Source organism: Mytilus edulis, chromosome 6 (assembly GCF_963676685.1).
Source record: "Mytilus edulis chromosome 6, xbMytEdul2.2, whole genome shotgun sequence".
NCBI classification, from domain to species: Eukaryota; Metazoa; Mollusca; class Bivalvia; order Mytilida; family Mytilidae; genus Mytilus; species Mytilus edulis.
In genome coordinates, this window is record NC_092349.1 from 81,927,017 (window position 1) to 81,943,575 (window position 16,559).

Here is a 16,559-nt window from a genome sequence, read left to right on the forward strand (position 1 = left end):
AATTTCCCGACAGACTAAACAGTACTCAACATGTTTGTGGTCATTCTTATATGAACTGTTCATCAACCTCAGCTTTTAAAGTCAAAGTTGGTCAATACGTGCATGATAAAAAATTTACCAATACTTTGAACATTGCATCTGTTATATTGTGGTTATGGTGTAATATATTTCTGTGATTGTACCTTCACACAGGTTGCCGGAGTAACCAGTTGGACACACGCATGCATGGCTTCCATTAACAATTACACATGTCCCTGGAGATACGCATGGACTACTGTTGCATGGTGTCACTACAACAAAGTTGAAAAATATGACTCCTAATAATTTTAAAACAGTTATCATCTCTTTTGTCACTTGATTTATTATGTAATACATTGGAACATTGTATCAACTACGTATAAGATAATTCATAAACATTTTGATCTTGTTTTCGGTTTCATATTGAAAAATTGAAACCGTTTCGTTAGCCGTAAAGTAGCTAGCTTGTTTTCCTGGATCGCACTAGGTCACTCTTCAATTTTGTTTGTTTTTTGCAATTTCTGCCCATAAAATAAGAAAGACGGAATCGTTTTCGCTTACTGTAGAATTGTAGACTTCCTTAAGCTGAAGTAGTTTTTGGGATCTAGAACATATTAAATTCGCTTTGATCGTGTTGTTTAGCATGAAGAAGGGTAAACTCTGTTGATCTTGACAATTATTTGTTTTGTACATGTTTTAAAATTTAAACAATAAATCAAACATAAAACACTATCCATTGATATATTCTAACCAGCCTTTTTTATTTTTATAAATTTTCAAAGTGATTGTCAAATCATATCTTCATATTACATCCAAAGTTTTGGTTGAATATACTGCTGGAGGTTTTTAATCTTGGTACATATTTACTTGGTTAAATAAAAAATCAGTTATTAATTTTGTTATTGCTTCTTTATTACTAATTGGCTCGTTTATGATAAGATATATCAAATTTCTTACAAAGCTTCTCAGAGACATAAACAAAAACATGTTCACTCTTAAATTTCAATTTTAGAAATGTTAAGAATATCCTGTTACTAAAAAGAAACTAATTTTAGTGATTGCTGAAATCGGCAAACTACTATTTGTCTGTATTTATAAAGTTAGAAAAAACAAAATGAGTGAAGGGTAAATATTTTCTAGAAGGAGAATAAATAATTTACAAAATCTACAAATTCATTTAACTACCGAAGGAATCATTTTTCATTGTATGAAATATTTATCAGAGTAACAAACTATTCACTTATAGTAGTCTACTCATTTTAAATTTCTATTGTCTATATTTTGTTGAACTTACCTTCGCATAGTTTGCCAGAAAATCCATCTGAACAATTACAATTGAAGTTGCTTCCTGATAAGGAACAATTGCCCTCATGCAAACACGGATTATTGCTGCAAGGTGTAACTGAAAAAGGAAAATATTATTTTTTACTACAACTCCGATTTTTCTTTAGATTGTATCACTACTATACAGACTTGTCATTGAACTAGTGATTAACATAAGCAATGTGAATGATGCAAGTAGTAAAGTACGAATTGCTAAACCCTATGACACATCCGAGCTCATATTTGATTTGTGTTGGTCATATTTAGTTTTTATGTAGTGTTTGTTTACTTCTTCTCTCGTTTTTTCTTCGTTCTATTTATTGCCAAAGGGGAGGGGAGATGAGCTATCTGTATAAAACTGAAGTCATGTGCTCTTCTGATTGGTAGATTATGTTTGTAATAAATATATTTTGATAGATGGATCAAAACTAGAGTTAAAAAAAACAAAATGCTAAATGTACTATTTTGTTTTACAACAGGGTTGAAAAGTAATGGGGGTCAGTGAAGGAATTAATTGCAAATCTACAGTGTTTGTAAACAAGGTCATGTGAATGCCCAGAAATGCCACATGACCCTATGTTTTTATTGTTGCAAAAGATAGGGCTACATTTGTACTTTCATGACTGATTTATGAAATTTTCTAATTTCTAACGGTAAATCAGGTATAAATTTAATTCAAGACATAGATTTGCATTAAAGTCAATGGGAGATTTTTTACTGAATTTACCCCTAAAACTCATAACAGTAACAAGTATCTGACCGCTTTTATCATGCATCCTTTTTTGAACATATAGTGTATAAGCTGCATTATCTGTTTAGTTTAGAATTACACTAAATTCATTCAAGTCGTTCGGAATAATTTCATGGAATTACCTTTATCAAATTCATCAAAACGTTTAAACTTAAAAATATTATGTGACTAAAACCTTCATTAATGGAATATTTAAAGAAATTTCAGCTCAACGTTGCTTCAGTCCGCTGTTTGAGCTTTATGCCATTTAAAACAATTATATAAACAATTATCCTACTTTTCTACATCAAAACTGATAATATAAAAAACTAGAGGCTCCAAAGAGCCTGTGTCGCTCACCTTGGTTCATGTGAATATTAAACAAAGGAAGCAGATGGATTCATGACAAAATTGTGTTTTGGTGATGGTGATGTGTTTGTACATCTTACTTTACTAAACAGTCTTCCTGCTTACAATGATCTCTATCTATAATGAACTTGACCCAGTAGTTTCAGTGGAAAATGTTAATAAAAATTTTCAAATTTTATGAAAATTGTTAAAAATTGACTATAAATGGACAATAACTCCTTAGGGGATCAATTGACCATTTCGGTCATGTTGACTTATTTGTAAATCTTACTTTGCTGAACATTATTGCTGTTTACAGTTTATCTCTATCTATAATAATATTCAAGATAATAACCAAAACAGCAAAATTTTCGATTCAGGGGCAGCAACCCAACAATGGGTTGTCTGATTCATCTGAAAACTTCAGGGCAGATAGATCTTGACCTGATAAACAATTTGACTCTGTCAGATTTGCTCTAAATGCTTTGGGTTTTTGAGTTATAAGCCAAAAACTGCATTTTCCCCCTATGTTCTTTTTTTAGCCGTGACGGCCATCTTGATTTGATGGTCTGGTCACCGGACACATTTTTTAAACTAGATAACCCAAAGATAATTGTGGCTAAGTTCGGATTAATTTGGCACAGTAGTTTCAGAGGAGAAGATTTTTGTAAAAGATAACTAAGATTTACGAAAAATGGTTAAAAATTGACTATAAAGGTAAATAACTCCTAAAGGGGTCAACTGACCATTTAGGTCACGTTGACTTATTTGTAAATCTACTTTGCTGAACATTATTGCTGTTTACAGTTAATCTCAATCTATTATTATATTCAAGATAATAAACAAAAACAGAAAAATGTCCTTAAAATTACCAATTCAGGGGCAGCAACCCAACAACGGGTTGTCCGATTCATCTGAAAATTTCAGGCAAGATATATCTTGACCTGATAAACAATTTTACCCATTTCAGATTTGCTCTAAATGCTTTGGTTTTTGAGTTATAAGCCAAAAACTGCATTTTACCCCTATGTTCTATTTTTAGCCACGGCAGCCATCTTGGTTGGTTGGCCGGGTCACCAGACACATTTTTTAAACTAGATACCCCAATGATGATTGTGGACAAGTTTGGCTAAATTTGGCCCAGTAGTTTCAGAGGAGAAGATTTTTGTAAAAGTTAACGACGACGGACGACAGACGAAGGACGACGACGACGACGACGGACGACGACGGACGACGGACTCAAAGTGATGGGAAAAGCTCACTTGGCCCTTTGGCCCAGGTGAGCTAATAACATGTGGTATAATTGTCAATGACACAACTCTCCAAAAGGGACCAAATGACACAGATATTAACATCTATAGGTCACCTTACAACCTTCAACAATGAGCAAAGCCCATACCGCATAGTCAGCTATAAAATTCCTCGACATGACAAATGTAAAACAATTTAAAAACGAGAAAACGAACCGCCTAATTTATGTACAAAAAATGTACAAAAAACAAACATGTAACACATAAACAAACGACTACCACTGAATTACAGGCTCCTGACTTGGGACAGGCACATACATACAGAGTGTGACGGGGTTAAACATGTTAGCGGGATCCTAACCCTTCGCCTAACCTGGGACAGTGATTTAACATTACCACAGAAGAACGAACTTTTATAGTCAGTTGGATACAAATAGAAATAGTACACAGAGTGGACGTGGCCGGTTATATGTATATCCCAACAACTGAAGAGACATTTATTGTCGAAATCCGGATCTGGTGTACAAAAAAAATATTGACACCTTATGTTTGTGGCATAACATCGTGGCCACAAGTTAATTATTTTCTGTTTAGTATTAAATTTATATTAAGATCCATTTTGTTACATCTTGTGATCAATTTTATTTGGTAATCGCCAATGGCAGTCAGCAGGGTTAAAGAACATCAGTTGTTCGACCTGTTAGTCAAATGCGTTTTGTTGAAATATACTTCTTCACTTTTTTTTTATCTTTTTGAAAATGTTGTTTGTGCTGTATTTAGACCCTTCTACAACAAATTTTTTTTTACATGCACACGTATAAAAATTGCGGTTTTTGTCCAACGCAATCATAGGTTTGAACGTAGTTTTCAATTTAGATCTGTTGTAGAAATGTCACTGACTCAGACGTACTGATAAATATAATTATTTTCTGTAACTGTATCTTGCATTAATTTGTAGGATCCTTTACTATAGATAATTGAGCTGATCTGTAACGATAACATCTCCATGCCTTATATATCATGTACTGTAGTACGACACTAGATTAAAACTGACGAGGAAAGGTAACACACGGCCACTGAAAGCTTTATTATTTGTAAAGCCCAGGTGGTCGTGTGGTCTAGCGGGACGGCTACAGTGCAGGCGATTAGGTGTCACGATATCTCAGTAGCATGGTTCGAATCACGGCGAGGGAAGAACAAAAAATTTGAGAAAGCAAATTTACAGATCTAACATTGTTGGGTTGATGTTTAGACGAGTTGTATATACATAATGTTTACAGCCATGTATCACCATCATTGCTGGTGATCCGATGGATAAATCTGCTGTAGAGTTGTCACTGACTCAGACGTACTTATAAATATAATTATTCTCTGTGACTGTATCTTGCATTAATTCGTAGCATCCTTTACTATAGATAATTGAGCTGATCTGTAACAATAACATCTCCATGCCTTATATATCATGTACTGTAGTACGCCGCTAGATTAAAACTGACGAGGAAAGGTAACACACGGCCACCGAAAGCTTTATTATTTGTGAAGCCCAGTTGGTCGTGTGGTCTAGCGGGACGGCTATAGTGCAGGCGATTTGGTGTCACGATATCTCAGTAGCATGGGTTCGATTTCCGGTGAGGGAAGAACAAAAAATTTGCGAAAGCAATTTACAGATCTAACATTGTTGGGTTGATGTTTAGACGAGTTGTATATATATAATGTAAACAGCCATGTATCACCATCATTGCTGGTAATCCGGTGGATAAATCTGTTGTAGAGTTGTCACTGACTCCGACGTACTTATAAATATAATTATTTTCTGTGACTGTATCTTACATTAATTTGTAGGATCCTTTACTATAGATCATTGAGCTGATCTGTAACAATAACATCTCCATGCCTTATATATCATGTACTGTAGTACGACGCTAGATTAAAACTGACAAGGAAAGGTAACACACGGCCACCGAAAGCTTTATTATTGTGAAGCCCAGGTGGTCGTGTGGTCTAGCGGGACGGCTAGAGTGCAGGCGATTTGGTATCACGATATCTCAGTAGCATGGGTTCGAATCCCGGTGAGGGAAGAACAAAAAATTTGCGAAAGCAAATTTACAGATCTAACATTGTTGGGTTGATGTTAAAACGAGTCTAAATTGAAAACTACGTTCAAACCTATGACTGCGTTGGATAAAAACCGCAATTTTTATACGTGTGCATGTAAAACAAATTTCGTTGTAGAAGGGTCTAAAAACAGCACAAACAACATTTTCAAAAAGACCAAAAAAGTGAAAAAGTATATTTAAACAAAAGGCATTTGACTAACAGGTCGAACAACTGATGTTCTTTAACCCTGCTGACTGCCATTGGCGATTGCCAAATACAATTGATCACAAGATGTAACAAAATGGATCTTGATATAAATTTAATACTAAACAGAAAAAAAATTAACTTGTGGCCACGATGTTATGCCACAAACATACGGTGTCAATATTTTTTAAGGACACCAGATCCGGATTTCGACAATATATGTCTCTTCAGTGATGTTAGGGATCGAAACAGTATTTGGAAGGCCATATAAAGAGTACCCTCATTTTTTTGAAAAAGTACCCTCATTTTTAGATAAACTCTTGACTTTTAAGAGTCAATTTAGGATGAACGGATCATATAAACCGGAGGGAAAATATGATACAAGCCCAAACGAAAAAATATAAACGAGTCTAAATTGAAAACTACGTTCAAACCTATGATTGCGTTGGATAAAAACCGCAATTTTTATACGTGTGCATGTAAAACAAATTTCGTTGTAGAAGGGTTTAAAAATAGCACAAACAACATTTTCAAAAAGACCAAAAAAGTGAAAAAGTATATTTAAACAAAAGGCATTTGACTAACAGGTCGAACAACTGATGTTCTTTAACCCTGCTGACTGCCATTGGCGATTGCCAAATAAAATTGGTCACAAGATGTAACAAAATGGATTAATATAAATTTGATACTAAACAGAAAAAAATTAACTTGTGGCCACGATGTTATGCCACAAACATACGGTGTCAATATTTTTTAAGTACACCAGATCCGGATTTCGACAATATATGTCTCTTCAGTGATGTTAGGGATCGAAACGGTATTTGGGAGGCCATATAAAGAGTACCCTCATTTTTTTGAAAAAGTACCCTCATTTTTAGATAAACTCTTGACTTTTAAGAGTCAATATAGGATGAACGGATCATATAAACCGGAGGGAAAATATGATACAAGCCCAAACGAAAAAATATAAACGAGTCTAAATTGAAAACTACGTTCAAACCTATGATTGCGTTGGATGAAAACCGCAATTTTTATACGTGTGCATGTAAAACAAATTTCGTTGTAGAAGGGTTTAAAAATAGCACAAACAACATTTTCAAAAAGACCAAAAAAGTGAAAAAGTATATTTAAACAAAAGGCATTTGACTAACAGGTCGAACAACTGATGTTCTTTAACCCTGCTGACTGCCATTGGCGATTACCAAATAAAACTGATCACAAGATGTAACAAAATGGATTAATATAAATTTAATACTAAACAGAAAAAAAAATAGCTTGTGGCCACGATGTTATGCCACAAACATACGGTGTCAATATATATATATTGCCTAACAATGTAATTTTAACACACTATTTGGTATGTAAATATAAGAATGTTTAAAATATTTACAAAATGATGAAAATAAACGCAATTTTTTGCTAGACCAACTAGCTTTATCAAGCGTGCATCTATCCAGGTGAAATCGGATGTAGATGATAAGAAACTTTTGCAGCTCAATGTATATGTTGCTTTTAGCTGCCTTGAAAATAAGAAAATTTTGCAGCTAAATGTCTATGTTGCACTTGAAATTAGCTGCCTTGAAAATAAGAAAAGTTTGCAGCTGATAAAGTTTCTTACTGTTGTAGTCATACGGATCAATTGTTAGTTTAGCAACATATCTTTATTATAGAATGAAATTGGTCGTTTGTGATATAGTCCTTTTATTGAGTTTATACATTGAGTTGAATCAGAAAGACAGAGTTTAAAACTCTAAAATGTCTTTATACATGCATATGCTTTGTATTCAAAATGTTAAAAGCATAAAATTGTTAGACACTATAATCAAAACAAAATCCCCTTTTAATTTTCCTTTTGTAACCAAATACAATATGAATATAGCTTAATTATCAGCAAATATGCAGATGTAATAAACTACCAAATCATTAAACATTAATGTCTTTCTTTACAGTATTTGAAATGTAAGCTAGAAAATATGTTTGCAATACAGAGAACTTCATCATTGTACGATTTTGTACGTCTACTAAAATATGATCAATGTCAATTTTGCTTGTACACTTTGATACGACCCTTATCATAGGAAGGCTACCCGTGGTCCCTGAAATTGGCATGAGAGTCAATATTAATTATTTTTTTATTGTGTTTATCAACCTTATACATATGTTGTTTTTGTGATTTGTTCTCGAATACCGTTAAATAACAAATTGTGTACCTTCACAATATCTGCCAGAATATCCTATCGGACAAACACATGCATAGCTAGTATCAACATTGAAACATGATCCGGAATTCTCACAAGGACCACTGCTGCATGGTGTCACTGGATAGAAATTGAAAAAGAAACAACTCAAGTGTAAAGCATAATTTGTTTCACATTTTATATTTGCTACCTATATTTATCATAACTAAATCATAGAATATGATTTGTTATGATTTTTTCATTATCTAAGAAATAATGTTAAATATTCATAGTTTAATTCGTTATCCAGAAATATCTACACGTTATCGAAGCAAAACATCACATTCAGTTAATTAAATCGCAACTTCAAATTGTTGAGATATGAAAATAAGAAGTATGTGATTGTTTTATTGTTGACATTAATCATATGTAGAAAAATTCAAAATGACAGATTTTCTGTTTCAAATATATTTTGTCAACTAACCTTCACACAATTTTCCCGAATATCCATTTGAACAATTACAACTAAAGCTTTCTCCTGATATAGAACAACTACCATCATATAAACAAGGCTGGTTACTACATGGAGTTACTACAAATAATCATTAAAATAAAAATTGTTGAGAAGGTTATGTGAAAATGTCTCGACACATTCTTGACAGTCTTAAATATGTCTTGACACTATCTCACCAGTATAAATTTCGCATGAAATGTGAACAGACTTATTCTGCACTGTTTATGACTTTCTATTGCTGTTATATACTCCTTTTTATTATGGCTAAACTAAACTTTGAAGACTCAAGGATTAATTTGGTATAGTAAGATACCCTTTTAGTGCAACTAAGTCTGAATACCCTGAATAATCCCTCATGTAGTTTAATTTTGATTTTTTTTTTAAACATTTAATTAATTGTTTTGATTAAGAATATAAGTCGAAGATACTGACAAACAGCATTTAGATTTTTGCCGTTCGCAAAACTGCCAGTCAAATTTGCTTAGATAAAATAGGTGTCTTGTAGGTAGTTTTAAAATGTGACCATGTGTCTCTTTTGGACCCCACAATACATCTTTTGGGTTTGTGTGGCCAAAAAAAGAGTGGGGATTGAATTTCTATAATTTTTCTTATAAAAAAAAATATTTGTGATATTTACTCCCTTCTGAAAAGAAAAAAAAAATGTTAAGATCTATATTATGCATGTCTGTTTGAGATCCACTTCATGAAACTAATGATTTGTATATAAATCATTGATGGGACCCATTATAAATATATTTTTTTTTGTTATTCCTGGAGTAGATAATAATTTTCTTTAAATCTTTGGGAATTATTCAATTGGTTTTTATGTTAAGATAATTTACTTTATAATTTCGATGAAGAAAATGCATTTTAATTCATTTTTTCATCAAAATGATGATTTTTATTTTCATCTATTAACAAACTTTTTAAATTGAAGTGACATGGTTGGTAAACTGATAAGTTGTATGGCTGATTACAGATAAAGCAGTAATTTCTATTTGACAGTTGCGTGTACTCTGAGGTGTGGATTCCCTAATTTTATTGGGAACATCCTGGCCATGTGTATTCCAACAGATGACATTACACAATTTTTTGTTAAATGAATGATTTGTATATCATCATGATTTGCTACTTATATAAACCACATTTGGTACAATAATTATTTACCATATCAACATTGGATATTATGAATGTTGAATGAAATATGTCTACAGTATGATTGGTTTTAATTATTTAATTTATAAGATATAGGAATAAAATGTGTGATTATTTAAAAACCCACATTTAAATTATTTTATACTTTATAATTCATTAGCCATATTTGCATTTGTAAAAATATTTATATGGTACCCAAATTTTCAATTATTTTACATGCCCAACTTTTATTTTTGTTGTAAGAAGTGTAACTTGAAACAACAGTATATCATATAAAGAGAAATAAAAATTAAAGTTATATCATGACTATTGGTCATGATTTGTAAAGCTCAGAACTGTCAAGTAAATTTAAGACACAATTCAAAATTTTCAGATTATGTCAAGCCATACTGAGAAAAAATAAGAATGTCGAGAATATGTCGAGAAATTTCAAGACAATATTCAAATGTCAAGAATTTGTCAAGAAATTTTAAGACCATATTCAGAATGTCGAGAATATGTCGAGTAAATTTCATACAAATTTAATATAAATGAGAATTTGTCAAGGAAAATTAAGACACAAGTCATACTTTTAGAGAATGTCGAGTAAAAGGTCATTCAAATTAAGACAAAAACTGGTCTTTTCAGAATTTTAGACTTTTGTAGTGGTATTTGTCACATTGTTTTGGATTTTTGGATCCTCAATGCTCTTCACCTTTATACTTGTTTGGCTTTATAACTATTTTGGTCTGAAAGTCACTGATGAGTCTTATGTAGACGAAACGCGGGTCTAGTGTATTATATTATAATCCTGGTACCTTTGATAGCTATTAAGATACATAAATAGTGTTTCTTTTTTTGTGATTGTGTTATAATCCATATTGTTATTTTTTTTCTAGCCGATGATGCATATTAGATCACATCAACTATGTAGTCGAGTACAATTTCGGAGTAAATGCGAATACCTTAGTTTTGTTTGTCCTGATAAAAACTGAACATTAGTAAGTTATTGTTACCGTTATTGATATAGGATAGTGATTGCATCCATTCATTTTACCTTTGAAAATACAATGGTAGTAACTAACACGTTCACCAAAATATATAATACCTTCACACGATGAACCAGAGAAGCCACTTCTACATGAACATATACAGGATGTTTCTGATACAGATTTTGTTCCTCCATTTGTACAAGAATACCCGTTACAGGGATCAACTGAAATTATTTAAGATATGTACAATTTCAATACTATTGTATTTTAAAAAAATAAGTTTTATTTCAAGTTAAATTTACTATTTTAAATAGTTCTGTTAAAATCAATTCAATTGTGTCAGTTCTATGCATAACTATATATACTATTATGATTATGAATGTGTTTGATACTTAAGCATCCTAAATCGAACATATATCTCATTGTGTTGTCCAAATGCAATATGATTACAAAATGATTTTTATGAACAATAATTATAAGACTTCTGGCATTAAGGTTTAAAGGAAACCATTTACATCGCAATAAAGATGAGATAAGAAACTATATCACCAAGAAAGCTAATATCAAAACAACTAGGATAAATATTCGTATGCTCATTTCATGATATTCGTATGACCACTTTCACTTTCACGACGGGTGGAACAGGATTTGCTTCCCCATTCGGAAAACCTGAGATCACCACGAGTTTTTGGTAGGGGTTCTTGTTGCTTAGTCTTGAGTATTCTATTATGTATCTTGTGTACTATCACTTGTCTGTTTGTCTTTTACTTTTGTAGCCATGGTGTTGTTAGTTATTTTCGATCTATGAGTTTGACTGTCCCTCTAGTATCTTTCGCCACTCTTTTATTAGTAAATGTAGTGACACTATAACTTTTATTCGTACCTTCACACAATCTACCAGAATATCCTGTCGGACAAACACACATATAGCTGCCATTCGTATTTAAACATGATCCAGAATTGACACACGGCCTTCCGCTGCATGGTGTTACTGAAGCAACATTGACAAATAAACCTCTTGAATGTATTGTTTTCACAGTAGATCTCATATCCAATCATGGATCTGTTTTACTTTTAGCCAAACAAGACACATGATATTATGATTTATGCTGCTTCAGGTAATAAAGTGTGATAATAAAGGTTGAATACATTTTGTTTGTAGAATGCATTCGTGTACATAATTTATACCACTGGACCAATACCACTGCTGGTGGACGTATCGTCCCCGAGGGTATGACCAGTCCAGTAGTCAGCACTTTGGTGTTGACATGAATATCAAGTATATGGTCATTTTAATAAATTTTCTGTGTGCAAAAGCATGAATCATTCAATATACTAAGCATTTTCTTATCCAAGGCATAGATTACCTTAGCCGAATTTGTCACAATTGTTTGAATTTTGGGTCCTCAATGCTCTTCAAATTTATACTTGTTTAGCATTTTAACTATTGTTATCTGAGCTTCACTTATGAGTCTTATGTAGACGAACTGCGCGTCTGACGTATTAAATTATCCCCCTGGTATCTTTGATAATATTTAGCTGAATAGAAAGTTTTTGTTTTAGAAATGTTATTCTGACCAGAATTTTATTTATATAGAAATTGAAGTAAACATTGTTTTATCAGTATGACCTATATCGAACGAAATCTTGATAATTTGAAGTTAAAGTCATTCGTACCTTCACATAATTGTCCAGAGTATCCCCATGAACAAACACATAGAAAGCTGCTATTTACATTCAAGCATGATGCAGAATTTACACAAGGATTACTGCTGCATGGTGTAACTAAAGCAAAATGAACTTTATAATGTTTAGTTGTTCTTTTAATTTTTAAGGTAAAGTATCAGTAAATAGGATATGTTGCAGAATTTTCTAAAATTTCAAATACAACCTTAAGCTGCTAACTGAATACTACAGATTTTGTTTTCTTTTGATATGGGTGAATATATAAAAAGCACAATGATCAGCGAAAAACTTTCTTGAAATCAGAAAAATCTCATATTTCTATTTCATAGATTAAAAAGAAACTGTAGGTTTAAAAAAAAGTTCTGTATCAAGTCAGGAACATGACAATTGTTATCGTATAGTTTGTTCCTGTGTGTGTTATATTGTCGTTTGTTTTTGGTCACTTCGGCAATCAGTGTTTCTATTGTTTCGTTGTTTCCATGTACTATATGGTATTGTTTCCTTGTGTATTTCTCTGTCCTGAATGTTTGTGCATAAATTTGTACTGTTTTCCTGTGATGTACTGATGTCATGTTAGGGTGATATGTAACATTGCCATAAAAGTGCGAGTTTTGTCTAGCCGCAAAACCAGGTTCAACCCACCATTTTCTCTTAAAATGTCCTGTACCAAGTCAGGAAAGGAAAATGGCCATTGTTAAATTATAGTTCTTTTCTGAGTGTGTGACATTTCAGTGTTGTATTTCGGCTGTGTCGTAGTTCTACCTCGTACATTTGACGTGATTCCCTCAATTTTACTTTGTTACTTTATTTGTTTTTATCTCGAACGAGTTATGAATATCGAACAGCGATATACTACCGTTGCCTTTATTTATGTAGTTGGCACTTACATTTCTGTTTTAATGATGTAAAATATAAATATTGTCAACGACTTGGTTTTTTGTCTTATAATCAATGTGTTACCTTGTTGGTAGCGAAAACCAACGTTTTTTGGCCTGCAACGTGATGACGTTATGATTATTTTGACGTTTGTGGTGACCCTATTTTTGTATTGCATCATTAAAATGGAAATTACATTTACTAAGAGATTTGAGGATTTTAATACAAATTTTAAAAGATTTTTCGCCCTGCTTTCTATACAAATATTCATCAATGTTGTAAGAATTCAATCATTAATATTTCAAATGAATGCATAATTGTTTATGTTCAGCTGTGGTTAATCGAGTCCGATTTGTATGCAAAATTTTACTGAAATCTGTGATATAGAACATATACTGTAACTAGACCTTAAATTGATCAGACCAAGTGTATGATAATTATAACATTATTCATATTTATTAGTACATTACATAGGAAAGAATTTGAAAATTTATAATGTAATATATGATAATGATAAATGTTGTTCATTACTCGAATCAAATTCATTTTGATAGTATTTATTTCTTTTAAAAAAGCACTACCAGCATTAAGTATATGCAAATTTCACGGAATATTGTTTATACAGAATAAATTTCGTCAACTTATCCTTGATCAGAATACAAATGTTATATCTAGTTTATTATATCGCTCCCGAAGAACGTCGGAAGCAGTTATATAGATGAAATTATAAAGAAATGCCTATACCAAGTCTTGAATATGACAGTTGTTTTTCTTTCGTTTGAAGTCTTAAGTTATTGATTATGCCATTTGCTAAGGGACTTTCCGGTATGTTTGCATTTTTTTTTATTCTTTCCAGTCATGAGTTTCATTTTTATATATATTTCGTTGCATTTACCTTCACATGAGTTGCCTGAAAATCCCTTTGAACAATTACAGCTATAGCTGTCCCCTGATAAGGCACAACTACCACCATATAAACAAGGTTGGCTGGTGCATGGTGTAACTGCAAACAATTTGTAAAATAAATGTCAGTCTTCCTTAGCCTGTTGCTTTAGTATGAACATTGCATTATTATTTAAAGAATCTATTTTGTTCTACAATTCATTTATGCTCTTCAATGACGTCTTTTATTTTGTCTTATTATGTTTCCTGAATTCGTGGGTCATCGATGATTCTTTTGTACACGAAACGCGCGTCTGACGTTATCAATTATGACATGCAATATACGATCGCGTAAATCAAATGATATCAATAAATCATGAAAAAGGGGGATGTATTAGAAAAGACCAAATCAAAGCAGAAATTGAGTACTAGTACATGAATCTTCGATCGGTGTATAAAGCGGTTTGTTATGTCATACTGGTAAGAGGCATTTACGAACAATTAAGTATCACGAAAATAAAATGGTAGCAAAGAAAACGTTGAAAACATACCTTCACATGATGATCCAGAGAAACCACTTCTACAGGTACACTGACAGGATGTTCCTGACACTGTTTTTGTTCCTCCATTTTCACAGGGGAAACCTTCACATGGATCAACTGAAACATTTATTAAGATATCAAGGTGCTTAACCTCATGTGAAATAATTGTAACTTTGAATTTAAAGGCCAGACCGAAAGTACAGTTTGAAATAATAGATGATTGTTATACGAAAGGTTTAATTTGTTCCAATGTTCTGGTGAGATTTTATACAATCGTTATAAACTGGTTTATTTCAAGTCCTGGAATAGATACTCGATCAGTTCTGTTGAAAATAATCTCATTAAGTCTCGATGCTATAACAGTTAACATTGAATTGACACAGTCAAATTAAGAACAGCAAGAGTATAACACTAGCTTTGGTATTGCCATCATATAAACTGGTTTATCGAAACCCAAACTAAGCGTATTTGTCTTATACAAAAGTAAAGATATGCAATGATATCTAAATGGTAATTTCCTTAATAAACCACTCTTGCAATATATACAAATGCCGTTTGATAACATAGTGATGTTACCGAATTTAACAATTTTCGCATGATTGAAGGCCGTACCATTGCCATTAATTGCTGTGATCAAAACTTTGTTTACAGAGAAAGTGCAATTTCTAAGATAATATGATTAATAACAAATACATTTTGGAAAATATTGTCTCCTGTGGTAATTCTATTAAATAATGATTGGTAATTTTCACCTTCACATAATTTTCCAGAGTATCCCAATGAACAAACACATATATAGCTGCCATTGACATTTAAGCATGATCGAGAATTTACACACGGACTACTGCTGCATGGTGTCACTGAAATAAATGTATAATATAGTATTTTTTTTCACGTGCAAATATACTTTATTTTATTGATAACAGTTGACAGCATAGTAAATAGAACATAACCTATACTGTCGTATTCGTAGGTTTGGTTAGCATAACGAATATACATTATTATTAATACTGTCTTCATATCGTCAACAGATCTTGCTTAGTAAAAATGTCGTTTATTCTTTGCATTTTGCAAATTGCTTTAAACAACTATTTAAAATTATCATATATCTTTTTAAGTTACATACTAACCGGAGAAACGTATTATGCCCCTTTGAAGGGCACTTTACTAGTTATTTTTTCACGTTTATTAACTGTCTTTTCTGTTCGGTTCTATAAACCATCCTCATCATTTATATTGATGAAACCGTGTTTTTCAAATTATGCCATATCTTCTTAGGATATTAATAGATTATCGTTGGTCATCTCAACAAGATCGTTTTTCTCGCTTGGGCCGGTACTGCGAAAGTAAGAAAAGCAATCGTGTGGAGATGAACAATGCAAATCTGTTTATCGCTTTTTAAACTATGACGACGTTGTTAATTTCATTGACAACTGCACTTGCACCCTAGTATTTGTTTCTATCATTAATGTTTCATATCACTCTACTGTTCTGAGAAAGGAATTCGAAAGTAAGATCAACGTAAAACTTTGTGAAATAGCGATGAATAATTATGATCTTACCTTCACATAGTTTACCCAAAAATCCCTCTGAACAATTACAACTGAAGCTGTCCCCTGATATAGAACATCTACCATCGTGAAGACAAGGCTGGTTACTACAAGGTGTAACTGCAGATAAAATTAAAAAATCAAACAAAACTCCCCTGTAACTTAAATGATTCACTGAGTTACGGTCTTTTTCATAGATTTTTGAAGCAAAATCGGATATATCAAACAATGAACAA

The 16,559-nt window shown here is 32.2% G+C and overlaps 1 protein-coding gene across 6 annotated transcripts in view; it reads right to left on the reverse strand.

Moving 5' to 3' along the window:
- The window catches only part of LOC139528645 (neurogenic locus Notch protein-like), a 156,500-nt gene that overhangs the window by 17,788 nt on the left and 122,153 nt on the right, over positions 1 to 16,559 (reverse strand). For all 6 annotated transcript variants that reach the window (XM_071324731.1, XM_071324733.1, XM_071324729.1 and 3 more), the window contains 11 exons: positions 16,336 to 16,443; positions 15,526 to 15,633; positions 14,783 to 14,890; positions 14,245 to 14,352; positions 12,465 to 12,572; positions 11,671 to 11,778; positions 10,904 to 11,011; positions 8,632 to 8,739; positions 8,181 to 8,288; positions 1,313 to 1,420; positions 183 to 290 (listed from right to left, as the gene is read on the reverse strand). In XM_071324731.1, the coding sequence (XP_071180832.1) occupies positions 183 to 290; positions 1,313 to 1,420; positions 8,181 to 8,288; positions 8,632 to 8,739; positions 10,904 to 11,011; positions 11,671 to 11,778; positions 12,465 to 12,572; positions 14,245 to 14,352; positions 14,783 to 14,890; positions 15,526 to 15,633; positions 16,336 to 16,443 (1,188 nt within the window). The remainder of the gene's footprint in view (positions 1 to 182; positions 291 to 1,312; positions 1,421 to 8,180; positions 8,289 to 8,631; positions 8,740 to 10,903; positions 11,012 to 11,670; positions 11,779 to 12,464; positions 12,573 to 14,244; positions 14,353 to 14,782; positions 14,891 to 15,525; positions 15,634 to 16,335; positions 16,444 to 16,559) is intronic.